We start from the raw sequence: 26325 nt of genomic DNA, 5'->3' as shown, positions 1-26325 counted from the left end.
TCAATTAAAAGCAATTGTAGAGCAATTGAGTGGGCAAACGATCAGCTGCGTGACATTTTCAACTATAAACAGCTACAGGGCTTCGGAATCTAATGCAATTTATGACATTTTACTAAAAATATAAACAAACAAATTTGAAAATTAACAGACAGTCCGCTTACCTACTCGATACTACACATATCGATATAGTGGTACCGATAGCACTAGCTAAGATCGCAGACACACAAAAGCTGACTAGTTTGAAATGTTAGGCAGCTGTAGCCTTTTTATTATTTTTTGCTTTTAATTGTTTGTATGTTCAAACATTTATCAGCTTTCAAAAAAATTTTAACGCAAAATCGCCAAATCTATTCGATACGCATGTATCGATATCGATTGCTACGATCGCAGCCACACCATAGCTGATTGCTTTAAAACGATAAACAGCTGCAGCCCGGAAATTTTGTTTGTAAATTGTTTTAAATTGTTTGCGTGTTTAAGCCGTAGCAAGAAAAATGGCAAATGGCAAACCTGAAGAATGGGTTGACATTTTTGCAGCAAACGAAGTCATTTGGGTGTCAGAGTTACACGGTGCCCGGGAAAAACAGAATGCCTGGCGCACACAAAGCATAATGCTGGGCCAAGCAACGCGGTAAATTGTGGACAAAAGCGAATGGGGCCCTGAATTAACATTTCCTGGAATTGCAGGCACTTGGATGATACAATCCACTATGCAGTAAACACAGAGCACTTGGAAAAACTGGAACGCAACAGGAGCACAGAGGAAATCCTTAATCAGCGCGTGGAGCGCTGCCTACAGACACTGAACGAGAGCCGTCGCCGTAGCACCGGGAAGCCCATGGAGTTTAAAATGCCGCCGCCCAGCTCATTTGAGCCTCTTTGCCATGGCTGCTATGAGAGCTGCAAGTACGATGAATTGACTTTAAGCGATTTGCAAAAATTACGCATTGATGGGGGAACTAATGAGAATGTGACGCGCAATCCAATCCCACGCAATGCAGCCACTGGACCCCCAGTAGCTGCAGCTAATGTTCGTGTCAACGGCAGACAAGCTCTACCTGCCGCTGTGCAATCGGATCCGAATTGGTTAGGCTTTCGCACTGCACGCGAACAACAAGAACTGGATGATCTAAAGGTATGCCCTTGCCTGTGCCATCAATAAAACATTTTGTTCAAGCGTACTCTTTTCTGTTGCAGAAAAATAAACCTCATGGTGTGAGCTTGCAGCCAGCTGCCGCGCCAGCCGATTTGATGAATTACAGAAAGAAAAAACTTGGTGGACGTCGCACTGTGCATTCCAACTATGTGCCGCCCATGGAGCAAGGGCAGGGACAGGGACAGGGGCAGCATGAGAACCACAGCACTGGGTGAGGGAGAAGACATGTCAAAATGTTTGTATTAATTCCTGTGCCACAGCAGGTCCAGTGGCAGCGACATTCCTGCCTCGCTGTCACATCTCGACGCGCAAATGGTCGAGCAAATAATGGGCGAGAGTCTGCAAAATGCCAAGAATGTCGGCAAGTGTATATCCCATACGTTATGTGTAGACATGACTTCAAATATTCAATTAAATTGTAGCCTGGGAGGATATTGCCGGCTTGGAATCTGCTAAAACCGCATTCATGGAGGCCATCATCCTACCGCTGCGTCGTCCCGATTTATTCATTGGCGTACGCTCGCCCCCACGTGGTGTGCTGCTGTTTGGTCCGCCCGGCACCGGCAAGACACTGATTGCGAAAAGTATTGCCTCGCAGGCCAAGGCCAAGTTCTTTGGCATCAAGCCCTCCACGCTCACCTCCAAGTGGGTGGGCGAGGCCGAGAAGCTGGTGAAGACTTTGTTTGCCGTCGCCATTGCCCATCAGCCAGCTGTGAGTTGCATAAATTCCTTGATTTTACGCTTTATTAATCCCTGAACTGCACTTGGCAGATAATCTTTATCGATGAGGTTGACTCTCTGCTATCGAAGCGTTCGGGCAACGAGAACGAGAGCACATTGCGCCTGAAGAATGAGTTCCTGATACACTTGGATGGCGCTGCCACCAATGATGAGCAACAGATACTGGTAATCGGTGCCACCAATCGTCCCCAGGAGCTCGACGAGGCTGTGCGTCGACGCTTTGTGCGCCGCTTGTACGTGCCACTGCCCACCAAGGAGGCGCGACAGCAAATCATTGAGAAGATAATCGCACAAGTGACGCACAGTCTTAGCTCAGCGGAGTTCAGCGAGCTGGCCGAGCTTACTGATGGCTATTCGGGCGCTGATGTGGATAGTCTATGTCGCTATGCACTAAGAGCTCCGCTGCGTTCGCTAAGTCTTGAGCAAATGGAGACTGTGCAGCTGCATGAGGTAATACTTACAGGGTTCTTCCTCCTATATTTACGTACAGCTTGAGTTTGTTTCACTTTGCAGCTGCCTGCCGTCACCATGGAGGACTTTAAACAGTCGCTGAAAGTAATTTCCAAAAGTGTTTCGCAGGAGGATTGCCAACGTTTCGATGAATGGAATGCATTGTATGGCAACAGACACTGAAATGAAGAGAGCAAAGCAAGCCTGGAACAAGGCTTCTCTTCAAACTTCGAAGAAGTAAATCCTAAAACGTTTCCTTAGTTTCTTGCTCTTTTTTTGTTTTTAATAATACTCTGGAAAGTATGCATAAACACGAAGTAAGAACTACTGATTAAATGTACATCGAATTTGAATTCAAAACGAGGAGGAACGTTAGAAGACGCTGGAACGCGTCACAATTTTTATATCCGGTACATAATGTAATGTAGTGCAATGTTATGTAATTTTACATTTTTTCTACATATGTCAGCTACATAATCAATAACATCACTTCTTACGCCTCCAAGTCTGCTGGAAAAAGGTGGGAGTTAGTCACTGGGCGTAAATTTTGTTATTCTGGCTATAATAATGGTCCGATCTGAACCTAGTTCGGGGATCTGATAGATATTTCGATTATCTACGGAACTGTGTTTTTATTTTTCTTCTATCTTGAAAATTGTGGATGCAGTAGATTTTCGCTCTTTTGTGTGTGCGGAAGAGGGCGGCACGAAATTTGAAATACACTTGTAACAGTGTAATATCACAGCAATGTCGATGCAACATTTTGTTGCTGTAGCTCTTATAGTCTCTGATATATAGGCGCTCACCGAGGCGAACGGACAAACGGACAGACAGACATGGCTTTATCGACGCGGCTATTGATGCTTTCAAGAATTTATATACTTTATGGGGTTGGCAACGTTTCCGACCCTATATACCCTATTTACTCTTCGAGTACCGGGTATAATTCGCTACTTTCTTTTGTTTGTTGGTTGAAAAACTCACAGCACATCGAAATTACGGTTCGTATACTTAGGAAGTCTGACAGTTGCTTCGCTCTTAATTAACTAGCTAACTATTTACAGAAGTTTAACGAGTGAAAGAACAGTGCAACGGCAGGGCGCAGCACTATGTAACTTTTTCTTATACCTAGAGCCAGACAGCTAGACAGGAGATATTAATGGCTACAATTTATAGGAAAAAGCTCTTTCATATTCATTCATTAATATAAGAATAAAACTGACTTAACTACACTTACTAACTAACTAGTTAGGGGAACTTAAGGACTATCCTTATTCTCTCTAATCGGCGGAAATACGTAATCATCACTCAGACTGTTAATGTCCACATATGTGGTCTTTGGGCTCAACACCCTGTACAGGGCATCGAATGTGGGCCGCTCCTCGGGCTCCTCCAGCCAACACTGCAGCATTATGGTGTACACTTGTGGCGTGCAAATGTCCGGCCGCTGCAGCCGATTGCCCGCTAGGAGGAATGGTATTAGCTCGCTGTTGCTTATCGTTGGATAGGGTGAGGCGCCGAGCGTGCCGATTTCCCACAGCACCACGCCATACGCCCAAATGTCACTCTTGCTCGAGTACACATTGTCTCGTATGGCCTCGATGGAGAGCCAGCGCAGTGGCAGCTACACACAGGATACAGGATACAGTAGAGAAGAGATACATGCATGCATGGAGGATGTGTGTATAATTGTGTGGAATAAAATGCTCACCTTGCGCGTCTTTGTGTTCGTGTAAATGCCATGCCGGGACAGACCGAAATCGGATATTTTTAAGGTCTTGTTATTGTCAATTAGCACATTGCGAGCTGCCAGGTCGCTGTAATGTTGTCAAGGATTAAGAACCGAGCTTAAGCGTTAAACGTAATCCCCTGCCCACCCACTCTTACCGGTGTGTAATCTCCTGTTCTTCGAGGAAACGCATGCCGTTTGCTATCTGCAAGGCAAAGTTGTGCAACTCTCTGTTGTCGAGGATGTACTCAAAGGGCTCCTCATCCTCCACAATCGTATACGTGGCTTAAAGTGCACACAGAACAAACAAACACTGAGCTATCCTGCTTGTGCATTAATCTCTTTAACTTACTTTCGGCATACGAGGGTATGGGCTGCCGTCCAGCAGTCGGACCCAAGCCATTCGCAGTGTTGCTCGCTGTGGAGTTCTCAGAATTTTGCAGCTCTATGCTCTGGCTGGATGCCTTCAATTCGATATAGTTGACGCTCTGCGATTTGGGTAGTCCGACTGCAGAGTTGGCAGCAGTTCTGCCAATGGGCTTGCAGCTGGTATAATTGGCATTTCGTAGCTTCAATTTGCCAGCCTCCTGACGCACTGCACGCAAATAGCTGAGCTGGAAGTTCAAAGGGAAATTCTCGAAAAAATTTGATTAAATGGATGGGGAAACTGACCAAATTGCCTCGCCCCACATACTCCATGATCATGAGGTAGGGCGCCTTGATGGTGGAGCAGCCCAGAAAGCAGACAACATTATGATGTGTGCCCACGCCCTTGAGCATTTCAATTTCGGCCAGAAACTCGGCCACCTCATCCGCCGAGGGATTAGCTGATAAAAATGGGAAATGAAGTGTCACGTGATAATAGTGGGCGGTGCTGGTACTCACGTTTTAGCTGCTTCACGGCCACAATTGTTGTGCCACGCATGCGTCGCAGGTTGATGGCCGTTGCCTCGTGCACCCGCCCGAAAGCGCCCTCGCCCAGCATGCGTCCCATGTGTATGGCCGAGTGTGGCACCTCGAATATATCGGCCAGACCCAATGCCTGTGACTGCTGAGTGGGCATAGACAGGTTAGCATTGAGAGGCTTAAACCAAAGCAGGGGGAATGCTGCACTCACCTCCACATACTTGTCCACATAGTTGATGTTGTCCTCCATGCTGCAAATTGGGAAATGGAAATAGAGAATGGGCATTGAAATCAGCAGAATCCCTCTGAGTACTCACTCGATGGCGGAGGTGGCAAAGGTTTGCAGGTAAGTCTCCTCCTTCTGCAGCTTTGCCTTGGTCCGGGCACGTCGACGGCGCATCAAGAGCAGTGAGAGTCCAGCCAGTATGACGGCAATCAGCATGGCGCTCATGATGATAATGGAATTGCTCTATGGGTAAAACAATGAACAATCTCATAAGATGATTTTCGTAACTGTCTGTCTGTTGTTTACCACATGATCCTCGTCCGTGAGCACTATGGGATTCGCTGGCACTGCAAATATGAATTAATTTCTGCTTTAAGCTCATGTGTGTGGGCGTAGGGGTAGAAGCATCCTACCTGGCACCTTTGTTACGCTGCGTGGCCCCTCACAGCCAGACGTGTCCATGATGACGGCCTGCAGATTCAGCGAGGCCTTCTCCTTTAGCTGCGCACCCAGCGGTAGCCTCAGGTTGCCCTCGAAGCCCTTTGGCGTTGGCTTGAAATTCAGCTCACTCAGATTGTAGACTCGAATCAGCAAATTCTTGAGCACTCCGCCCCAGGGCAGTGATGGATTCATTTCCTCATTTATTCTACAAAACGAGAAGGATGAAAAAATGCAATGCAAACATTTATATATGCGTATCCTTGTTGCAACATTTTCTGAAGTTTAACTCTTGAAGTACTTGACGTACTTGACGCGCCTCTGCCACGCTGCTTTCTTCGCATAATTTTGATGAAAATTGAGGCAACTTTGCACTCTTACAATTACTAAATCAAGTGGCTTGAGGGGCCCTGAGGGGCCTTGAGGATGTACAGAGCTTAATTTTTACAAACTATGCAGTTCTCTCGTGAATTTAATTTTGTGCAAAAGTTTGCTAACCGGCAAGTGGCATGTTCCCTAAGACAATTAATTTGCCTACTTTGGCTTGCTCTTAAAGTGCTAAAAAACTAATAAAAAACTTTGGTCTGGCAGGCAAACAACCGCAGGGTTGGCCGTGCCCCCACCCGCGGACTCACCTTAATTGCATTTTGTAGGAACGCAGCGTATCGTGCAGTTGGCTCGCCTGCTCCTTGCGCAACTGCTCGCTGGCCTGTATCGAAAAACTGATGTTGATGGTGTCGTTGGTGAGCATTTTGGCTGCAGTCAGCACTTTGGGCGGGGTCGGCGCCAGCTGGCAGGAGCACTTGCCAGCCACGCATTCTACGGGAATAACAGAAATGTTAGAGCACAGTTCAGAGCGCGCTAGCAAACATTTTGCTTGGCGCTGGGTTGGCACGTACGTGGAATAAAGATGCGAGTGGAGCGCCGGACCAGGGCATTGGATGTTTCCACGGTGACTTTGTACTGGCAGCCGAACATGTAGTTGCAATCGACAGACTCCACGTTCAGATTGGGGTTCAGCGGCAGGTAGACATAACTCAATGGCTTCTCCTTGATGCCGTATTCGCTGCACGGCGCATCCGGACATCGTGTGTTGTTCACGGCACTGACAAGGACATTGTAGGAGGTGCCTGGCATAGAGCAGGCATTGAAATTGTGGAACATCTTCATCAAGCGGCTTAACTCACCTTCGGGCAGGTTGTCCTGCCAGCGCACCTGTATGCGCGGTATCTTCTCCATGTACAAAGTGACGTTGGTGCTCAGTTCCGTTATTTCCCCAGCTGGCATTGTCTGTGTGGACACACAAAAGTGGAGAACATTATGCTACACAAACCAGATAGTAAATACCCACATTGATGCGTATCCTGGTGCCTGCTGTCTCCCCTCTTGGCTGTGCATCTGATGTTATTTGGCCCTCATTGCTGCTGCTGCTGCTGCTGCTGCTACTGCTGCTCGTTTCGGACATTTTTAAATGAACATTTGGCTGGGGGCTCTCCGAAATTGTTACCATTGTAGTGGTCTCCACTGCAGTGGCAGTTGTACTGGCACATGTCAGCACCAGCATCAGCACGAGCACCACCCATTCCTGGATGGTAATGCTAATGCCAATTGTATGAGAGAGCCGCATTTTGAGAGTTTGATCTGCTCATAGTTATGTGTGTGTATTGTGTTCACTGCAAGGCAAAAGGAAACAAAGGCAATGAAGTCCAATACGAATTTGGTTTGGGCATCAAGTTTGCATAGAATTAATTGCAATACTGGACGATTGTACGTGTCCAGGAGTGCCTCTAGGGGGCTAAGCTTTCAAGCTAATTAAATCTATTTGGCCGGACTTAAGGCGGTATAATCTGTGGTATAAACAGATAAATTGATGTTTTCCGACATCTGATTAGTGCTGAACACTTAGACGCTTGGAGTATATACATATAACACAAGAACAACAAATCTTCCATGAACACAACAGAAACAACAACAGTTGGCGTAGTGAGAGCAAGGCAGTGGGAATTGTAAACGACTAATGTGCATTTACTGTTATGTGCAGAGCAAGCAGGGATCAATCTGTAGATTAGAGCGGGACAACTAGTGTATACAGCAATATGTGTGCGGTGCATTCCTGATCTTCTACCTGCTTGCTGCTGGGTTCTCTCTCCAAAGCTTTATTTACTCTCTGGCAAAAAAGTTCGTTATAACAAGTCGTAACAAAGTTTTGAGAAAATAAAATGAAAATACAATTATTTTATTAATACATTTCGAGAATTTTGACAGCAGTAACTAGCAAGACCCTAAGAAAAAAGGAAAGTGCACTCAAGCACAATAAATATATATGTATATATATTGTATATGCTAACATTTTACAGTTGGGGTGCTCTGGCTCGACGGAAGCAACAGCGAAAGAAAAATGCGCAGCAACAGGAGCTAAAATATGTTCGAGCAGGATGCAGTGAAGTGCACGCAACATAACAAACGACTGTCTGTACCGTGCATGTGATGGATCTGATGGTTTTACGTGTGCTTTGGCTGGCACGTGCTTAAGTCGTCTGTTCTGAGCTGCTCCTCAAGGTTTCTGCCACGTGATAAAACAGCTTGTTTGTTGCAACATTAATCCCCCCGTGTTTGAGACGACTGACTGACTGCGCGTGGAGCTTTGCCCTTTAGCCCTGTGCCTCGATGGTGTACTGCAAGAATTGCATCTTGTCTGACATTCGAGCTACTTGCACCGACAACTTGACCTCGCCTTAAACTGTTAAACTTTTGCCGTCTCTGCACGGGATGTAACGGCCATGTTGATGTTAATTTTCCGCTGAATTATTCATATTTTATCCAACGGCTGCTGACCTTCTAACGCTTCCATGCCTGCAGTTGATGCACAATTCTTATGCTCCACATTGTATCGTGCAGCTGGGACCTTTGTTTGTCTGGCAAGTGAGAGCAAAAGTGCTGAGGCTCGTTTGGCTTCAGTTCCCAGAAGTGTGCAATCAGGCAACACGCTTGTCTGTTGTCCGTTCTTTACTATGCAAAGAGTTTCTTACAATCTCAGCTCCCTTTTGCTTGTTTGCCTCTTGAGGGTCCGAATAAAGTGGATGCTTAAATACGTACATATGTATGTACATATATTGTTATATTCCATCAATAATTCCGTCTCAAAATATTGAAGCGAAGTACCTCGGCACCTCTAAGACCACAGTACCTGAAAATCGTATCGAAAAACCATTTTGCTCAGAGATTCTAAGTAGATTATATGTATTTTTTTGCTTTTTTTTGGTGCACGATTGAATCAATAATACTCTTGATGGGATGTTTTCGTACGCCATTGAGTCGACGCTGAAATGTCATTTGCCACATGCGCTGTGGGCGGTAGTGGGACTTACGCAGGGTCTGCCCCAGCCCCCAAATACCTTTAACATTCCCATCAAAATGCTAAACGTTCCAATTACGACCGTAACACCGAAAATGCGCGCACAAAATGTGTCATTAAAATGCGAATGCAAACATAGTAAGAGAGAAAACACAAGACAGGAGTGCGAGAGAGAGAGAGAGAGAGAGAGGTGTGCAAGTGAGAGAATGAGATGCAAACACTAATTATCAAATTTCTGGGCAATTAATTAGCGGGCCTTGTGTATGAAAATTCCCTTTCCGCGGCTTTGTAGTTTTGTAAAAATATTCTGCATTGGTGTCGAATTACAACGATTGAGGGTCATTTGTCCTTGTGGCGCTTTGGTTTTATGCGGTGTGAGAGGTCAGCAGATATGTACATATGTATGTATTTACAGCAGATATGTATGTATTTCGTATTAGAAATTTAAAAAAATATGATATATTCCTAATAAGCAGCCAGCCAGCCCATTCCCTGCAAAACATTTCTCTTTGTCAGGAGTTTGTGCAAAATTCATTAGAGAAGTAAGACTCGCAAGCAGCAAAATAAGAGCTTAGACAGTTGACTGCACTCAAAGTTACACAGTTGTTGACAAAAACAGCGTGGGTAAACACGTCTCTTTACAGCTGATTGCACATTAACTCATACATAGATATGTATGAGTGTGCCTGTTGGAGATGCACACGGGCTGGGTACGAGGGAGCACAATTGCCCGTTCCAATTCCATGTTTCAGTGCGTTTTGGTTGCATTGTTGTGCACGGTGCGCGTCTCGTGTCATACGCTCATCTCTAGCGCCCATTAAAGTGTCTTTCGCTCTCTCTCTCTCTCTTCTTTCTCTGTTATCGTTGCCCATTATTATCACCTTTCCTGATCATTACGGCACCCATCATCGTTGCCATTGTGTTGACAAGAGTTTGGCCTCGTGGCCCGCCCCGCTCCCATGTACTTGCTCGTACACTGGCAATTTGCCTAAGCGACGCAAAGTAGCCTGCTCGGCCCGAGTGTTTTGGGTTTTAAAGTGGCCAAGTCTGAGTGGTAATGACTGAAGTGTGGCTGATTTTCGAGCTAAGGCACTCGAGTTATTTTGATATAATTTAATATCATTTGTAACATCTGCCAAAGCTTTGCGACAGTTCTGCTTTAACATTGCAAATTGAATACATTTTCACCAGAGCTAAATATTTTGTGGTCGTTGTGTGCTACAGTCCCAGTGGCCACAGCTATGGCCGACCGGACAGCACAACTGTGCGGATATAACGAGCCTTTCTGGTAATCAAAACTATATTACCGCATAGGAAATTAAATTCTGGCCTGGCCCACACACAACATTTGCTCGTTTATGAAATTAAATGTGTAGCACAGCGTAATTAGTGTATCCTCCAGCAAAATGATTCCAACTCTCATTAAAGTAGACCAAAAATAGTATTAGAAGTGCCACAAAACTAATCGCCAAACATTACAGATTTATCGATAAGCAATGAATAAAATTTCTATTAGTAATGATAGAAAAACCCACAGATAAAGGCAGGACACACCTGCTGGCTGCTACCTGTTACACCTGCTGGCCCGCATTGTGTATCGATTGTCCACAAATAAACAAATAATAAAACTAATGGTAGCTCTGTGGCAGTGGCAGTGACAGTGGCAGGACGCTTTCTTTGCATAACGATGTGTCAGCGCACCCCCCCAAATGGTATCCATAAATAATCCACAAATATATAAGAGTCTGTCCCGCTCACAATCGCATTCAAAAAATAACAATCAGAATGATGCAGCAGTTCTGGCTTTGTGTTTAATTTATGCTTAGAATATTCTCTCGCTGTATCTTGAAAAGCCATTTTCAGTTTTGGCTGCTGAAAAGGTGGGAAGTTGGGCTGGGATTTCGGAGCCTTGTTGCACGTGCCTGACGCGTTGCCAGCCACTTAACGAGACACACATCCGACGTGGGTTGGGATTAATGTGCGCGCTTATAAATGATAATACCAACAGGGCTAATTGTTGACATGACATTAGCGGAGGGAATGCCAGTGGCAGTGGCAAACGGCAGGCGCTCCACCAGGCGAAAGCCACTGTGCCAGCCGGGTCATAAATCAAGGCATGTCAGCGTCATTTTTATGGGCTACAAGCTTTTGGGGAGTGTTTTGTTTTGGTTTAACGCCAGCCCCCCCCCCTAACAACAGTGAACAAAACACGAACTAAACACTGAACTTTATTCGGCAAGGTTGCAGGGGCAACATCCTACTAGCTTAGTCATAGTAAATCGAGGTTTCCCCCAGCAGTTTCCCAGCAGCTTAATCATAGATGGAGCGCCCTTTGGTCTCCTCCACAAACACCACCACATAGAAGAGGCACAGCGCGCAGACAGAGGCGCTGAACCACATGGTGGCTGCCAGGCCAAAGTGGAACATCATCAGCGGAAAGGTCTTCAGCGAGGTGAAGGCAAAGAAGCTGAGGCAGCCCAAGCAAATGCTGGTGGCCACCGCGCGGATCTTCTGCGGCAGCAGCTCCACCAGCACCACCATCGTGACGGAGATGACCCCCACATTGGCGATGAAGATGATCAGAGCCATCAGGCTGACGGGCAGCCAGGAGGCATAGGCTGAGAGATCCGCATCCGTTTCCTCCGCATAGAAGGCGTACAGCCCGAAGCCAGCGGCACCCAGCCCACTGCCCGCGCAGGACACCACCAGCAGGATCTTCCGGCCATAACGATCCACCAGATACATGCTGGCCAGTGTGCCCACAATCTGCACGGCGCCAATGATGATTGTGTTCGTGTTTGGGTCCAGCTGCGTGTGCACCGCATCGAAAATGTTGGACATGTAGTTGATGAAGGCGAAAGTGCCGGTAAAGATTTGAGCAATCATCAGCATGAGGCCCGTGGCCATGGCTTTGAGTGCGCGCTTGTTGCCTGTGAGTCAGAAATTAATTAACCCAACTCCAGTCTCGAATCTCCAATGAAAACTTACAAAAATCCGCCATGGAGAGGCCCACGTTGCCGGCATCCTTGCTGCGCTGCTGAATGGCCAGTCGCATTTCATCGAACTGCTTTTGGTACTCGCGTTCCTGTTCCTTGGTTACCTGCGGACCATCGCAATGCCGATAATACTTGAGCGCCTTCTGAGCCTCCTCCTCGCGCGACCAGACGAGCAGCTGCTGCGGCGTCTCCGGAAAGCGCGTGGCCAGAAACAGATAGAGCACGGGCAGGCCCACCACCGCGCAGGGTATGACGTGATAGGGTATGTGGGAGGCGACAATAAAGCCCACCATAATGCCCGTATTCATGGTCAGGGTGAAGAACGAGCAGAGACGCCCACGAATGCTGTCCGAGGAGCGAAAGGAAAAGCAGAAACAGAAACAGATGAAGGGCTTCTCTCAGCAACTAAAAACAATTCCACTTGATGGATGAATCGAGGCGCAGGCTGGACAGAACAAGTGCTTGAAAGCGAAGAGCTGATGACAGGGATATGGCATCACTCACGACTCCCACTCACCTGTTGTCGGCTATTTCCCCAATAAAAATGGGCAGCACCACGAACATGCCGCCGCCAGTGAGGCCCGCGCACACACGCGCCACATACAGCCACTCGATGCTGCGGGCAAAGTAGAACAGGAACCAAATGCACTGTAAACGGAGGAGAACATGGACACCTTAAGTCGGTGTTTGACTGGGGATTGTGTTAACAAAACGCACCGTATTGGGCAGGGCCAGGGCATACAGCGACACCTTGCGACCGAAACGATTCATCAAGAAGGAGAAGGAAAAGTTGCCGCTAATGCCGCCCAGGCTGATGGCAGCACCCAGCCATGAGGCCTGGCCCACATCGATGAAAAAGTCCAGCGGTGTATCCTGCTCGGAGAGCAGCTGCGGCAACATGGGCGACAGCCAGCCCAGGGCAATGCCATGGCAGAAGGTTATCAGCGTGGCTACAAGTAGATCAACAAATTACATCATCCGGATAATGGGCTCTACACTCATATGTGACAGCCATTCAGGGAGGGGGTTTGCCGAGTCAACAGCTCAAGTAGCTCATTTGCATAGAGGCAGCGGAAGCACGAAATTGAATTTTGACCCGTCAAAGTCATATCCTGGCAGCAGCAGGCTGTGGGGAAGCCTCACTTCAACTGCTGCTCAAAAGGCTTCATTAAATCTCAAAATTCTAAGCAAACTTTGAGCCTTATTGAAACTTTCCATTCCTTAAGTGATTCCGTAGATCTTTTTTATCACATCAAACACATACCACTCAGCGTCACCAGCAGCTGGCGACGAAATTGCCACTCGAATATGCCCGATTGGAATATGTTGAGCAACATCTCGCAAATTTGTTTCTAGCCTAACTAACTTTTGCTATACTTTAACTAACTATTCTCCACACTTTGGTGGACTTGTAGCTTGATTTTATCACAGTTTTGGGTTCACACCACAGACCGCTGTCTGCTAAGTAACTTGGAAACACTTTCTGGAAAATCTGAAACTTTGATATCCTTTTTCCATGCTCTGGTCTGGCGGCTTGTTGCTTTGTTGGTGGTTCCAAAATGACTTGTGAAATAGCTGCCGGCGCTTCATTTATACTCGAGTGTCTCGCTGCCAAATCTCTCTCCTCTCGTATCTAAATCTAGGGGTAAACATTTACAAGTATTTCATCTAAAACAGCAAAGTATTACGCAGATGCTTCTTGGCTTGCGAATGCTTCCAGCAAAAAAAAGTGCTTGCTCCCACAGCTTTTTGGTTTCTGTTGTTTTCTTTTATGGTATCACTACTGCCAGTCGTATATCATAACTGTATATTGGGTAGTCAAAGTCAGTCGTCTCCGGTTCCTTGGTTACTATCTCGAGTTCGTGAAGCATTTGACAACGGAACTGACGCCACTGGAAAGCGGCTGCGTGTATGTGTAGCTGCTGGTGTGTGTTTGTATGCGTGAAGTTACCGTTTCAGCTGTGACGTTGATGCATGGCAATAGGTTGCCCTGACCTAGGCGAATCTATGCCTGTAGTAGTGCTGGTTGTAGTTGTAGTGCTACGCGTAGTATCTGCGTAGTAAAATAGTAATAAAAATTCCCACCTTAGAGCCACACTGTTGTGACTTTTAAGCCGCCTCCGGTGGTCACACTGTTGCGTGTGACCAGAGCAAACGCGGGAAAGAGCTTTCGGTTAGGGTGACTCCCGCTACTGTTAAATTTTGCATTTAATTAACTTATTTCCAGTGACAGATTCTGAGCCGCTTTTGCACACCAAACACTCCCTCGGTTTGACATTGATGTGGGCCTGGCAGTGTGTACACACTTCAAAGTTAATTTTTGCACACACAAAAGACAGCCCCAAGGCCTGTCACTTGGCCACAACATAAACAGCATGACCAAGCGGCATTCCCAAAGCTAATTTAATAGAAAATTCACTTGATGATCGGCTGAAAGTGACAGGACTCCCTCTCGCCCTATCTGACATCAGTTGAAAACTAATAATTTTCCATGATATCCAATCGTTTATTGGCATGTTAACTGCGCTTGTCACATTGCCAATAATGTGACGCATTTCATCTGCCGAAGACAAGCAGCTCTAACCGCAGATAAGGTCTTTGGGGGGTGGCAGGCAGCAGGCAGCAGGCCTGGCATAAACAGCGTATAAAGTTCATTTAAAAGTCGTGTGATAAGTCCAAAGAACATTGCAATCAATAAAACTGCGTAGGCAGCCAGCCAGCCAGCTAGAGAGAGCACAGCCAGAGGACTTTTCCAGATATTATACACATTAAATACAGCTTATTGATAGCTTCCAATGGGTCGGGTCGGGCCGGGCCTTTGGCTCGCCGAGGATTGCCCATGTCTGGCCGGGGATGACAGCCTAAGCTGTGTCGTGGCGCAGACCAAAGACGATGGATAGTCATAAATTAAATGCTTGTGTTTTAATCAATTGATAAGTTTTCCATCCATGCGTTTGGCGCTGTCAGCGCTGCCAACTTAATGCGAGCGCAAACACAAATAAAAGCCAAATATTCGAAGGAAAAGTGCACTGGTGGATGGGGAATGCTCTACACTTTGATGAGTTTTTCGTGGTAAATGTGGTAAGGCAAAGTAAGAAAAGAAAGGTAAAAGAACTTAGATTTAAATCACTTTTAAATAAACTTAAAGCCAAATCTTTTGCCTCTTCAGAACTCTTTTGATCACTGCCAAACGAAATACACCCAACAAATTTGTACCGCTACCAAGAGCAACGACTTTAAACCCTTATCGCGGGTCTGTCCCATACATACGAGCACTCAATGTCGCCCAACTTATGTACAGAACTTTGTTACTCTTTTTGTGATGGGTTTTTTTTTTGGCCGCGTCACTTTCAGCACTTCTCTCTAATCGTTATCGCGCGCGGCGCAGCACTCGATTTATTGATAAGTTCAATTTGTTTTCCATTTTACGCCAACTTGAACAAATTGTTTTGGTTTCTGCTGTTTCGATGGGAAAATGAACACCCAGCCCAGCCGAACCCCGAACCGAACTCAACCTCTTTTTCCAGCCAATTGTCGCACGAAAAAAGCTTTGTAAATGCTGCCCTCGATCATGCGAAAGTGATAAATTTAGCATTTATTGATGATGGATAGATACAAAGAATGATGTTATATAAAGAACTGACTATTTTTGGCTTTCCTTTGCTTGTAGTATTTTATTTCGGTGCAGACTTTGGATGATAAGAGACTGGACTGGAGGACTGGCCAATAAACCAAACAACTTGAAGTGCCCGAAGTGAACTTTAGTCCCGTGGATGAATGGCCACAAATATGATATTTATACATTGAGAAATTCCCCCCCTGCATTGCAGTTGTCAGTGCCAAGTTCATATTATTTGCGCGAACTTTTAACGAGCTTGTATTTGATGTCCATTTCCCCATAAAACCTAAATAAACATGCGGAATTATGCCGAATCCAATGGGTTCATTCGCAGGCAAACAAACGGCAGACCCTGCAGCATTCTCTTTTATACTTATTTATAAAGAGAATTTTATACGGAACACAGCACATCGCGAAAGGATAAAGAATTTTTGTAAAAAAAGTGCATTGAAAACAGAAGTCTACAGAGCGGAAGCTGGATGCGATTGTGTGGGTACTTTGTAGTAAAGTTCAATGCAATTTTAACAATTAATTAATTAGAGTGAATTTACTGTAGGGTTTCAGTAGATTTGTATGTTGAAGCTATTTAGTAATAATTATGCTCTAACTTTAGCAGCTTAAATGTGCTTCACATGAACAAAATCTATTCCCATTCATGAAAACATGCACACAAATATGTAAAACAATTTTTGAACAATTGCTACACAATTTTTAAGCAATTTGTAAAGAAATGTTCAAGCAATTTCTCTGGTTTTCTGCAACATTTCGTGCCTTGCTGGTTGCTGCACTCTGCTGTCACTCAGCAGCCTTAATGGGTTTCCATTACCCCAGAGTGTGCACACTGCATGGACCCTTCTCCTAAATCTCTGTCAAATAACTGAACTGGATGCCGATAACTGTTGGCATGAGTTATTTTTTATTTTGGCAGCCATTTGTCGGGTCAACAGTTTCGAGGAAAAAGCTGCCAAAAATATTCTCGTAAAATTGTTAAATTGTTTGATTTTCGATTTCCATGTGTTCAGAGTCGCAGGCGGTTGGGGGTGTGTGTGTGTGTGTGTGTGTGTGTGTGTGTGTGTGTGTGTGTGTGTGTGTGTGTGTGTGTGTGTGTGTGCGTATCCATGTGTCTGATTCTGATTGTCCCTGAGTTTTGTTGTGTATTTTTTTTCGTATTCACCCGTATGCGGTTGACTTTTAAAGCTTTTCCAATGTCTGCGAACGGAGCCGAGCCGCGCCAACGGCAATGACTATTTGTGAAATAATTGATGAGATATGAGAAACACGGCACTACGCTGCCAGTACGTACATACGTACATATATAACGCCATGTAGCTGTATTTGTTAGATAGTCAATAAAAACCACAACAAAAAGAAAAGCAATAAATAAGCGTAAAAACAAAGAGAAGCCGAACTATGACGTCTAGCCAACATCTGTGCGAATTTTGTTTGGAGCTCGGTTTGGGCGGGGCGTGCGGGCAGACAAAATGCGGGCAAAAAATCCAAATAGGATTGCAGCAACGGAAAATTGTTTAAGACTAACTATGCGGAGTGCACAGAATGTTGAAATTAATCGGAGCAAATTATTCTACAGTCTACAGGAAACAACTTCTTCGATGGAAACAATTTAAGTTCGAGTTTTCTCTTACTTTTAAATACATATATTAAACCATTTTTTATGTTACGAATATTTGGTATAAAAGCTGGGTGTTGGGAGCTGCATTCAACTGCATAAATGTGTATGTTTTTATGTATTTATGTACGTATTTACATATGTATTTGTATGTGTATTTGCTACCCACATTTGTAATCCAAACTCTGGCTTTGTGTCTGGATGATCCGCTGTGTGTTTCTGCTAAAACCACAGGATTTCTTTTGTGCATCATTTTAGGGGGTAAAACAAAACCAGCGGAATGAAAATAATTATACAAAACTAATTGGAACAGCACTTTTGGGGAGGGGTGGAGATGTTTGAGCACATTGCCGCATGTTCCGGGCCAATCTGGCCATTTGTTTGGCCCTCTTTGACTCTCTTTTGGGCCGCAATTATTTATCAATTGTAGCGCGTGTTTAAGTTGATTAAATGCGGCTACTTAATCATGTGCTGACTCTACCGAGCGTATACATACATATATAGTTTGTATGGAATTATTTCTGGCTGCTTTTGTTGACCATGCTCTCAATAATAAATAACATACAATACATGCGCTTAAGCTGTAATAAAACAAAGTGTCGTGTGAGAGGGAGAGGCGCACTGCCGCAAGAGTGCGATAATTTGTAGTTCGATAATTAGTGGAGTAACTAAACTGACAAAAATACTATGTGCCAAGGTACTATATATGTAGAAACCCAATCGCACACACACACAAAATACTATTGAACAAATGGCGACACTTTGCTTATCACTTAAAGTGTCCGCTGCCGAATACAACAACAGCAACAAAAAAGTAGAAAAAATTCTGAAAAATATAACCATAACCGTAACTGTAACTGTAGCGATCGAAGCACAATCTAATAAAAAAATATATATATTTTTCAGCAACCAAAATAAAAGTGAAAGGGGGCGATCGATGTCTCATCACCTTTTGGGGGGGCAATTATGCCGCAAACTGAACCTGAAATCAGTCACATCTGTGGCGATCGTCTATCTAGAATTGATCAGTGTCAAATGGGGAATATCAATTACGACGTGCGTGTGCCTCAATTGAAGCGATCATCAATCAGAGACAGTAATTCACACAAAAATGTGATCAAAAATAATGCACCGAACAGGAGGAAACACCAAGAAATTCCAAAGAATTTAGTCGAAACACATTCATTGGGTTGCTGCTATCTAATCAGGAGGTGCAGCTACCGCATGGCAGTTGCCACAAAATTGACAGATCATCTTTGGACTTACCATTTGGCTTTCCTTGCTGCTGCTGCTGCTGCTGTTGCGGTTGATGGACCACTTAGACCAGCTAGAGCAAAATCCAAAATCCACTGTAAATTGTTGACTTTTCCAGCCCGCTGATGATGGCTGAAAGCTTTCAAGTTTTTGTTTGCGTTGATCCAACACTTACGTATACGGATGGGATTTGATTTTATGCTATTTGTTTCGTTTCTTTTCAATTGTAAACATTTCGCACATCGAATTTGTATTATTAACAACACACACAAATATTTAAAGAGCTATTTTTAAAGTGATGAGTGGAAATAATCGTTGTTTCCGCACCACAAACTGATAATTATCGAATAATTTATAATTATTTAAATTTCCGTTTGACACACACGCACTCGTAAATTGTGTATATTATAGTGTATGCACTTTTGTTTACAATTTTAGTTGTAGAATTTCCTCTGGTTTGGGTATTTTTTTACAATTTTCTTTCATCTATTTTTGATTGCATTTCTTTCATTTCAATTCGCACACAATGTAAACATAATTTGATTTCCACTTCCGCTGCTTCCTTTTTTCACTGACCAAATAGTCTCCAACAATTTGTATGCAAATCTCTGGCTACGGCACTAATAGCATTTCCATTCACATTTCACTCTTCCAATGTTTGGCATTTGTCACCTCACTCGTCCGCACAATTTGCTGCTGAAATTCGTGGATTACGCGTCGAATAATGGCGCCGATTCAACGGTTCGTTTCACTGCTAACGGTAACTGACGCGACGAGGCAGCAGCAGAGTGACAGAGAGAGAGAGACGTGGAAGCAACAAGCGTTTCAGCCGGAATGATAACGGTTGTTAACGCTACGACCTGCCAAATGTCTTGGGCAAATGCACGAAAGCTCTTCGAAGGCGAAAAGCTTCGACAAAACGCATGTTTCGGCGTGACTGAAAGCTACCTACACCACCCGTCGTACGGTACCTTTGGTGTGCGTGTATGCTTTGGCGGTGCCAGTGAGTGCGCACAGTGGGCACTAGCTATTAATGAACAGATCGGTAAATTTTGAGGAAAGCAAGAGTTTTAAGTATGGAGGTTTTCGCTCTTTTGCGTGGGCGGAAGGGGGAGGGTAAAATTTTTGAAATTTTACTCTTCGAGTACAGGGTATAAAAAGAGGAATGGGAATCACTAACAGAAATTTAAATTGACAATTAATTGTAATAAAACACTCTGTTCTGACCGACAACGGAGTTACCATCTTTAAGCAGTCATAGGTACGAACATCTCAAAACAAACCTCACATTGCTTTGATTTATCGATCATAATACCTGAGCCTCACGTCATATTTTCAGGAGCAAACATTTCATTATATTCGTAGATTCCGTTCAGTTAAGTTCATATTTTATTGTAGACTTTTTGGTAGATTCGTAATAGAAGTGACACAAATTCTCATTTAATGAGAAAATTCATTGACTCGCTAAATTTGAACGCGCACTCGTAATACCCATTCAAGATGACATTTACGTACAAAGATCTAATAGATGTGGCCATTGGGACACCGGAGTCGGGTCACGTCAATTTCTATGCCCTGCACGTGCTGCTGTCCAATTTTGCGCAGAAATTGGAATGTCTGGATGAGATTGTGGAGCAGGATGAGTACCTGGCCTCCAATATACGTTTGCAGAGTAGTTTGAGTGAGTATTTCACAGGGATTATGCTACTACTTTCTCTTTTTTTTTGTTCTCTTTCTCTCTAGTGACCATGGGCCGGCCTTGCTCCAAATATCGTCTGTTGGGTGGTGCCGATGCAGAGGAAGCACCAGCTGATGCACCCGCAAGTGACGCCCCAGCCGAAGAGGAGCCAGCTGCAGCTCCAGTTCCAGCAGAGGAAGAAGCAGCCGCAACCGAACCCGAACCAGAACTAGCAACAGCAGCGCCCGAGCCAGAACCCGAACCCGAATCCGAGCCGGAGGCTGCTGCGCCCGATGAAGCTCCCTCGGCAGCACCCGAACCCGAGCCTGAAGCCGAACCACAACCACAACCTGAACCGGAGCCAGAGCCAGCTGCAGTGGCATCCCAACCTGAAGTGCCGGCGACCGCAGAGCCAGCCGAGGCAGAGGAACCTCCACTGATGTCGCGCGCAGCGTCACGCACCTTTCAGCGGCGGTCGCAGCCGCGCATGGATGGCTCCGTGACGGGCAACCTGACGCGCCTGGAGAAGCGTTTGTCTAAAGTGGAGCTGCAAAAGGAACAGGCCAGCATAGAGATGGAGTCATTCGTGACGACAATGACGGGGCATATGAAGCTCACCATGGAGCAGCTGAATAATGTCACCCATTTGCTGATTGATCGCAAACCCAATCCCGATCGCTTCAAGCTTATCCGAAATATTGCGCGACAGCTGCGAGTGCTGATGCGTGCCGAAGACGACCACGAGATGTCCATCAGTTGGACCAGCGGTGAGGCTGTGGTCGAGGAAATGGAGGCCATTGAGGAGGAAATGGGGGAGGAGGGGTCAGCCTCCACTACCGCCACAGAGGTGGAGAAGCCAGAGGAGGAGGAGACCCTGGACCTAGAGCAGCAACTCTGCTACTCCCCGGATCGCATGCTCAACGAGCTGCTGGAGCTCAAGTCGCAGTTCTGCGCGCTGACCAACAAAACCAACGAGCTGGCCGCTGCACTGCTGAAGCAAGATGCGCAGCACTTGATGAACAACATGAAGGATCTACAGGAGACGGTGCGGGAGATCAAAATGTACATGTCCAGCAATCGGGAGTCCACACAGAGCATGCTCTCGCAGGTCAATGCGAATGTTGTGCAGATTTCGCAGCTGCGAAAGTCCGTGACGCATTTGGACGAACTGAAGATCGACAAGACGGAGGTGGAGCTGCTGCTGGCCGAGAAGGTTGACTTTGATCAGCTAGCCACAAAGGTGTCGCTGGAGCAGCTCGAGGAGTACAAGGCGCGCCTGGAGAAGCAATTCTGCGAGTTGCGTCACATCATCAGCGTCAACGAGAAGAACGTCCTGCAGATCATCGATCACCTGCGCATGACCCTGGGCATCGATGCCCTCGAGCTCGGACTCAAGGACTTCCGCGAGCTCATCGAGAAGCGTGTGGCCATGATCGCCGAAGCGCTGCAAAAGTACATGGAGATGACCAACGACGACTGCGCCGCTGCCGCTGGGCGGGTGAAGGTGCTGCAGGATCTGGCCTGCGTCTCGTGCGACACGCCCTGTGTGATGCGCACCATGGAGCGCTCCAAGGTGCCCTCGCTTCCGGCGGCCAAGGGCTCCACTGGCCTGGGTCCGATAGTCACCTATGAGCTGGGCCAAATACGCAAATCTGGCATCATGGGCTACTACCGCAAAGATGAGTTCCCGCACTGTGCCAGTGCGTGGACGAAGGGCACCGCTGGCGTTCCCATGGTCAAGTGTGTGCCACGACATGCCGGCGGCACTCACACCACCCACACCGCCGACGAGCACATGCAGAAGGTGGTGCTGTCCAAGAAGACCTCGGGATGGCACTAAATCACTTTATGTTTATCCTTAAATTTAATATATACCAGCGTTAAAATGGAATTCGTTTCGGGAATGTTTTGTCCAAAAATAGCAACATAATTCAAATCTGGAGCACAACCAATTAGCACGATATATATTGCATTCGCAACCAGCAATAAAAATTTGATGTCGATGTTCCAGCACCAACACAATTTATTTCGTATTTTCCTTTTTAGGTTAGAACTTATTTTGAAGACAATCTTATAAAAAAACGACATCAAAACTGGCCAGTCATTTGGATAATTTATTTATGAATTGCATAAAATTATAGTTTTAGCGCTGAAGAGCCTACCCAGCTGGTAATATTAAATAGAATATCAAAATCGAGGAATTCGGAAGTATGAACCTATATTATTTCGGTACATTTCAGTGGTATTTTAGCGCTCACATTTTAAACGCAAAAGTGAGCCCATAAGAGCGTACATTGTTGGCAAGGTATGTCAAGAGGTAAAAAAGGACGAGCTTTTTTTAAGGCCCTCACCTTTCCCTCATGTGTTGAAAGCTCCACATTGCGATGTGATGTATTTACTGCATATATTAAATATAAAATCAAAATCAAGAACATTTATTTGTTTGGTTCCTGCATGTCTGCGGTATATTTCAAAAAGGAGAAGGTATATTTTTGAGGGCCGTGCGGTATATTTTATCTATAAGTCCAAGGTCACATTGTTTTGAATTTGTTGTCCAGCAAGTATTGTTGGCGCGCTGTTTTTATGTTTTGTGCTTTCCTGACTCTCTGCCGTGTTCGTGCTTTTCGTCAGCGCTGAAACCGAAACCAGCTGGCAATATCCATTTATTGTCTCGCGTTCGCTGCATTCCGAACAAGTTCTCGACACAATCTGGCCTGGCCCGAACCAATCCAACATAAATGTTTATTCCGGCCCAGCGACGCGAAATTTGCGGTTTTATTGTGCGTTAAATCAAATGTGATGTCAATTTATGCGACTGATCCATTCCAATTGGCAGAGTGCTGGATCGAGCCCAAAATATTCTTTATTAATTGAGTGTGTTGTCACAGCAGAAATTAAACGTCGAAATCAGCAGAACCACCAGAAACAGCAACAAAATCACACATAAAACATAAAACGAAAAAAATATATTTATATTTTGTATAATCAAAATTCAGAACGAGACGCGAAACACAAGGCAACACACAGTGCGAGATAAAACAAGAGAAGAAGAGAGCGAAGGGAGAGAGACGAAACGACAAGCAAAACAAAAGCAAGAAGTGAACCCCGAAAATATTCCGTTTTCTCGATCTTCTGCGTGCATCGCTCCATCTCTTTCTTATTTACCTGAGTTCCCTGCCCTTGCAGCCGGCAACTCGCTTTCGCGCTCCCGCTCTCACCGGGCAAAACAAAACAGCGCAAAGGAATAGCGAATAAGGAAAGCAAAGGAAGGAGCAGCAAACATGGCAATGCAACGGGAAGTAGGCGTACAGGACTTTGTCCTACTGGATCATGTGTCCATGGAGAAGTTCATGGACAACTTGCGTAAGCGGTAAGTCAGCTAAAACCAATAAATATTGATTCCCCCGTGTGGCCTTGTACTCTCGCTCTTCCCCTTGTGGCCTTCTCTTGGTCTAGTTCAGGGCTTTGTCTGCTTTGCTCCATTGCCAGTGTCACGGCTCCCCAACCGGTTGCGGTTCTTGGCTTTTCCAACTCGATTAAAGTTGATTTCTTTTATCGGCTTTTCAATTAAACTCCGCCGGTTGCCGGTGGCCGTTCTGACGCCTCTGTCTGTCTGGCTTGTTGCTCCGCCTGCCATGTGCCGGCTTGGTTCTACTTCAGAGCGCGCTCAATGGACCCATTTGCATGCTCATTTAAAGTGTTTAACTTTACTTTTAGTTTTTTTTGTCAGTGAGTGAGTTAGTGAGTGTTGACGGCATGACTTTCGGTTTTTAAACATTCATTAGCTGGCCATTTATTTAATTTAAGAGGGTAATGGAAGTGGGAAACAACTAAGAAGACTTAGCCCAGAGCGCTAATGTGTGAAAAAGTGCGAAAACACACATGAATCCAATTTATAGAAAAAACTTCCTTAAAGCAGTTTTATTGTATTTAAATTTTATTCAAATTAAGCAACAGATTTGACAGTTTTTGGCATTTTTGTGCTATTTTTGTTGCTTTCCTATTGAAAAGCATTCCGGATCACGCTGTCAAGTTGGCAACAATGATTGACGTCGCATTTCGTGAACATCTTTAAAGATTTTATGTCGAAAACTAAAGCCAAAATCTGGTTATAGTTTAAAAGAGACAGAACACACCTCTTTTATTAGAATTTAACTTGAATAATGAACACATTTTAGGGTAAAGAATTATATCAGTATTATGGATTTCAGTTAAGCCAAAGTTATTTTGAGTTGTCTGGCAATCTATCGTTTTTATCTATTTATTTCTCTGCTACCCCAGCAATCCCTAGCCCAACAATCTGCCACCTGTGGCCCACCATGTCCGCGTGTCAATATTTGTGTGGCCAGCATTGTGGTTGGTTCCAGTTAGCATGTTTTAATAGTTACTGTCAGAGGCAGTGGAGGGTCCATTATACGTGGAGTTCCTTTACCTGCGCACCACACAGCCCACGAGGTGCCCCCACACACAGCACCACAGCAACACGGCAGTGTAGTATGTCATTTCATGCGGCGTGTGTCAACAACTTGTTGCATGTGCTTCCTTTGAAAACTGTCCGTCTGTGTGTGGTGTGTCTCTCTCTCTCTGTCTCTATCCAAGCTGCCACGGGTCGTTGCATTGCATGCCTCGCTAAGTTTCATGTAAAAACGATCACTATCATGTAAGTTCTCGCTATATTGTCGAGTCCACATATTTATCTTTCCGATTAGCAATGGGTCTACAAAATTGTAGAAGTTCTGCTTTGACTTTTTTTACTCATATGATAATGAGTGGCTTCATCACTTCATTACGAATGCTAAGCTTCAAATCCGAAATTCCTCATTATTTGGGCAGTGATTCATTCAAGTGTATACCAGGAATAGGCACAGATATATTTAATTACTGAGCACACTCACTCAGACGATATATCACAATTACGTATCCCGCTGCCGTTTGATAAGCCAAAAACCAAATGCCTTTGCCTTGAGTGGAGGCGCTGTCAGATGGGAATCGAAAAAGGAAATTAAGTGGTTAGGCAGCTGTGGCAGCAGTGAATGAAACGATGATCAGATTGATATTGAATCACTAAGATCATTCACGAATGATGGATGAATGGCTGGCTGGAACTGGTCTCCAACTCGATTGCGCAACTGAAAAGAAAACTATAATTAACAGTAGATTACTCTCGAAAGATGTTAACCCAATTATGTGCTTCATAAAATCCGCTTATCAAAGCATCGCAAAAGCAACAACAGAAATTGGATTAATTGCATAATCGTCGAGTGATGTTACTCCACGATTTTCTGTGCTGCCTTAACACGGTATTATAATCATAAGAAATACATAACACAACACAAATCAATTTGTTGCTTGCACATTAATAAATATTTAGCGGGAAAACCCGGAAAAAAAAAGAAATACATAGATGTGGCACGAGGAAAACCCCGCAACAAATTGAGGGTCAAAAACGAGCCAAAAACCTAAAAGGAAAAGCGAAACACGTAATAGGGGGAGAAGTGGCGAAAACGTGAAGAAAATAAATGAAATTCATTAAGGCAAAACTCACTTTCATTCCGTTGGCCAAATGCGAAATAACTGCATTTCATTTGGTTTACATTTGTAGGAAGATTCAACAGATACGCTTTCGAGAGAGCAGAGCAGGGGCTATGGGTTTTTGGGTATGGTTTGGGTATAGATAGAGGGAAATGTGTAGGAATATTTGCACTTTAATTTATGTTAATCCAAATTTAATTTTGTTTGAATTGCTAAATATTTGTACACAGCCATTGGCCCACGAAAAAGTTGTTCCCTTTTCAAAGTAGAGTGTAGAAACTTCGACGTTTGTAAATGTCTTTTCTTCATGCATTTTTCTCGGACTTGCTGTAGTTTGTTGGCAATGACATCATGTATTGGGGGGAACTGAAACTTGCCACGGCGAGTATCTTCTTTGCTTTTATTTTGGCACCCCAAAAGATATGCCAGAAAGGGCAGCATATTTTATTTTCAGAACAAAAAATATACTTTAATAAAAGGCTCTCGCTGTTGCTCTGAGTCACTCTCTGTGTATCTTGCAGATACTCGAGTCGCGGCTCTCGAGTCAACAATAACAAACACTAATGCCGAGCACCACACCGAATAAAAGGCAGGAACAGAAATGCCATGGCGTAGCCA

The 26325-nt window shown here is 44.9% G+C and overlaps 5 protein-coding genes across 9 annotated transcripts in view; 3 read left to right on the top strand and 2 right to left on the bottom strand.

Moving 5' to 3' along the window:
* The first annotated feature begins 404 nt into the window (after positions 1-404).
* LOC117901902 (fidgetin-like protein 1) lies at positions 405-2676 on the top strand. 2 transcript variants are annotated; one of them, XM_034812867.1, is made up of 7 exons: positions 405-631; positions 688-1135; positions 1198-1367; positions 1420-1517; positions 1579-1868; positions 1928-2347; positions 2411-2676. In XM_034812867.1, the coding sequence occupies exons 1-7, from the start codon at positions 495-497 to the stop codon at positions 2528-2530; spliced, it is 1683 nt and encodes a 560-aa protein (XP_034668758.1). In that variant the 5' UTR covers positions 405-494; the 3' UTR covers positions 2531-2676. The 2 variants fall into 2 exon arrangements, with proteins under 2 accessions (XP_034668758.1, XP_034668757.1); XM_034812866.1 differs by having other exon boundaries at positions 1417-1517.
* Positions 2677-3251: 575 nt separating this feature from the next.
* Positions 3252-19345, bottom strand: LOC117901218 (macrophage colony-stimulating factor 1 receptor 1). Of its 2 annotated transcripts, none has more exons than XM_034811887.1 (15): positions 18510-19345; positions 6998-7319; positions 6834-6936; positions 6546-6776; positions 6282-6465; positions 5622-5854; positions 5515-5555; positions 5300-5451; positions 5194-5233; positions 4962-5124; positions 4749-4903; positions 4429-4690; positions 4235-4361; positions 4059-4164; positions 3252-3971 (listed from the first exon to the last, which is right to left on the bottom strand). In XM_034811887.1, the coding sequence occupies exons 2-15, from the start codon at positions 7271-7273 to the stop codon at positions 3606-3608; spliced, it is 2439 nt and encodes an 812-aa protein (XP_034667778.1). In that variant the 5' UTR covers positions 7274-7319; positions 18510-19345; the 3' UTR covers positions 3252-3605. The 2 variants fall into 2 exon arrangements, with proteins under 2 accessions (XP_034667778.1, XP_034667776.1); XM_034811885.1 differs by having other exon boundaries at positions 3253-3971; positions 4962-5127.
* On the bottom strand, positions 11214-13552 carry LOC117901219 (facilitated trehalose transporter Tret1). The gene is made up of 6 exons (XM_034811888.1): positions 13262-13552; positions 12715-12947; positions 12515-12645; positions 11990-12342; positions 11309-11931; positions 11214-11266 (listed from the first exon to the last, which is right to left on the bottom strand). The coding sequence occupies exons 1-5, from the start codon at positions 13332-13334 to the stop codon at positions 11312-11314; spliced, it is 1410 nt and encodes a 469-aa protein (XP_034667779.1). The 5' UTR covers positions 13335-13552; the 3' UTR covers positions 11214-11266; positions 11309-11311.
* A 576-nt stretch (positions 19346-19921) lies between the features above and the next one.
* Positions 19922-22063, top strand: LOC117901815 (formin-like protein 16). Of its 2 annotated transcripts, none has more exons than XM_034812730.1 (2): positions 19922-20178; positions 20241-22063. In XM_034812730.1, the coding sequence occupies exons 1-2, from the start codon at positions 19998-20000 to the stop codon at positions 22013-22015; spliced, it is 1956 nt and encodes a 651-aa protein (XP_034668621.1). In that variant the 5' UTR covers positions 19922-19997; the 3' UTR covers positions 22016-22063. The 2 variants fall into 2 exon arrangements, with proteins under 2 accessions (XP_034668621.1, XP_034668623.1); XM_034812732.1 differs by having other exon boundaries at positions 20136-20140.
* A 666-nt stretch (positions 22064-22729) lies between these two features.
* The window catches only part of LOC117902320 (unconventional myosin ID), a 39184-nt gene continuing 35588 nt past the window's right edge, over positions 22730-26325 (top strand). For both annotated transcript variants that reach the window (XM_034813609.1, XM_034813608.1), the window contains exon 1: positions 22730-23545. In XM_034813609.1, the coding sequence (XP_034669500.1) occupies positions 23457-23545 (89 nt within the window). In that variant the 5' untranslated portion in view covers positions 22730-23456. The remainder of the gene's footprint in view (positions 23546-26325) is intronic.

This window comes from Drosophila subobscura, chromosome U (assembly GCF_008121235.1).
Source record: "Drosophila subobscura isolate 14011-0131.10 chromosome U, UCBerk_Dsub_1.0, whole genome shotgun sequence".
Classification (NCBI taxonomy): domain Eukaryota; kingdom Metazoa; phylum Arthropoda; class Insecta; order Diptera; family Drosophilidae; genus Drosophila; species Drosophila subobscura.
Note: the sequence above shows the minus strand (reverse complement) of the source record. Positions and strands in the feature narration are given on the sequence as shown.

What these genes read in the sequence shown, in the direction of transcription:
- LOC117901902 (XM_034812866.1), top strand. Translation starts at nt 495, where the DNA reads ATGGCAAATGGCAAACCTGAAGAATGGGTTGACATTTTTGCAGCAAAC. An exon ending in ATGCTGGGCCAAGCAACGCG is followed by an intron (nt 632 to 687) that starts GTAAATTGTGGA and finishes CTGGAATTGCAG; the next exon opens with GCACTTGGATGATACAATCC. An exon ending in AAGAACTGGATGATCTAAAG is followed by an intron (nt 1,136 to 1,197) that starts GTATGCCCTTGC and finishes TTTCTGTTGCAG; the next exon opens with AAAAATAAACCTCATGGTGT.
- LOC117901218 (XM_034811885.1), bottom strand. Translation starts at nt 7,273, where the DNA reads ATGCGGCTCTCTCATACAATTGGCATTAGCATTACCATCCAGGAATGG. An exon ending in CACTCGCATCTTTATTCCAC is followed by an intron (nt 6,466 to 6,545) that starts GTACGTGCCAAC and finishes TTATTCCCGTAG; the next exon opens with AATGCGTGGCTGGCAAGTGC. An exon ending in TTTGCCACCTCCGCCATCGA is followed by an intron (nt 5,234 to 5,299) that starts GTGAGTACTCAG and finishes CCCAATTTGCAG; the next exon opens with CATGGAGGACAACATCAACT.
- LOC117901219 (XM_034811888.1), bottom strand. Translation starts at nt 13,334, where the DNA reads ATGTTGCTCAACATATTCCAATCGGGCATATTCGAGTGGCAATTTCGT. An exon ending in GGGGAAATAGCCGACAACAG is followed by an intron (nt 12,343 to 12,514) that starts GTGAGTGGGAGT and finishes CTCCTCGGACAG; the next exon opens with CATTCGTGGGCGTCTCTGCT. An exon ending in CCTCTCCATGGCGGATTTTT is followed by an intron (nt 11,932 to 11,989) that starts GTAAGTTTTCAT and finishes TCTGACTCACAG; the next exon opens with GCAACAAGCGCGCACTCAAA.
- LOC117901815 (XM_034812730.1), top strand. Translation starts at nt 19,998, where the DNA reads ATGACATTTACGTACAAAGATCTAATAGATGTGGCCATTGGGACACCG. An exon ending in ACGTTTGCAGAGTAGTTTGA is followed by an intron (nt 20,179 to 20,240) that starts GTGAGTATTTCA and finishes CTTTCTCTCTAG; the next exon opens with TGACCATGGGCCGGCCTTGC.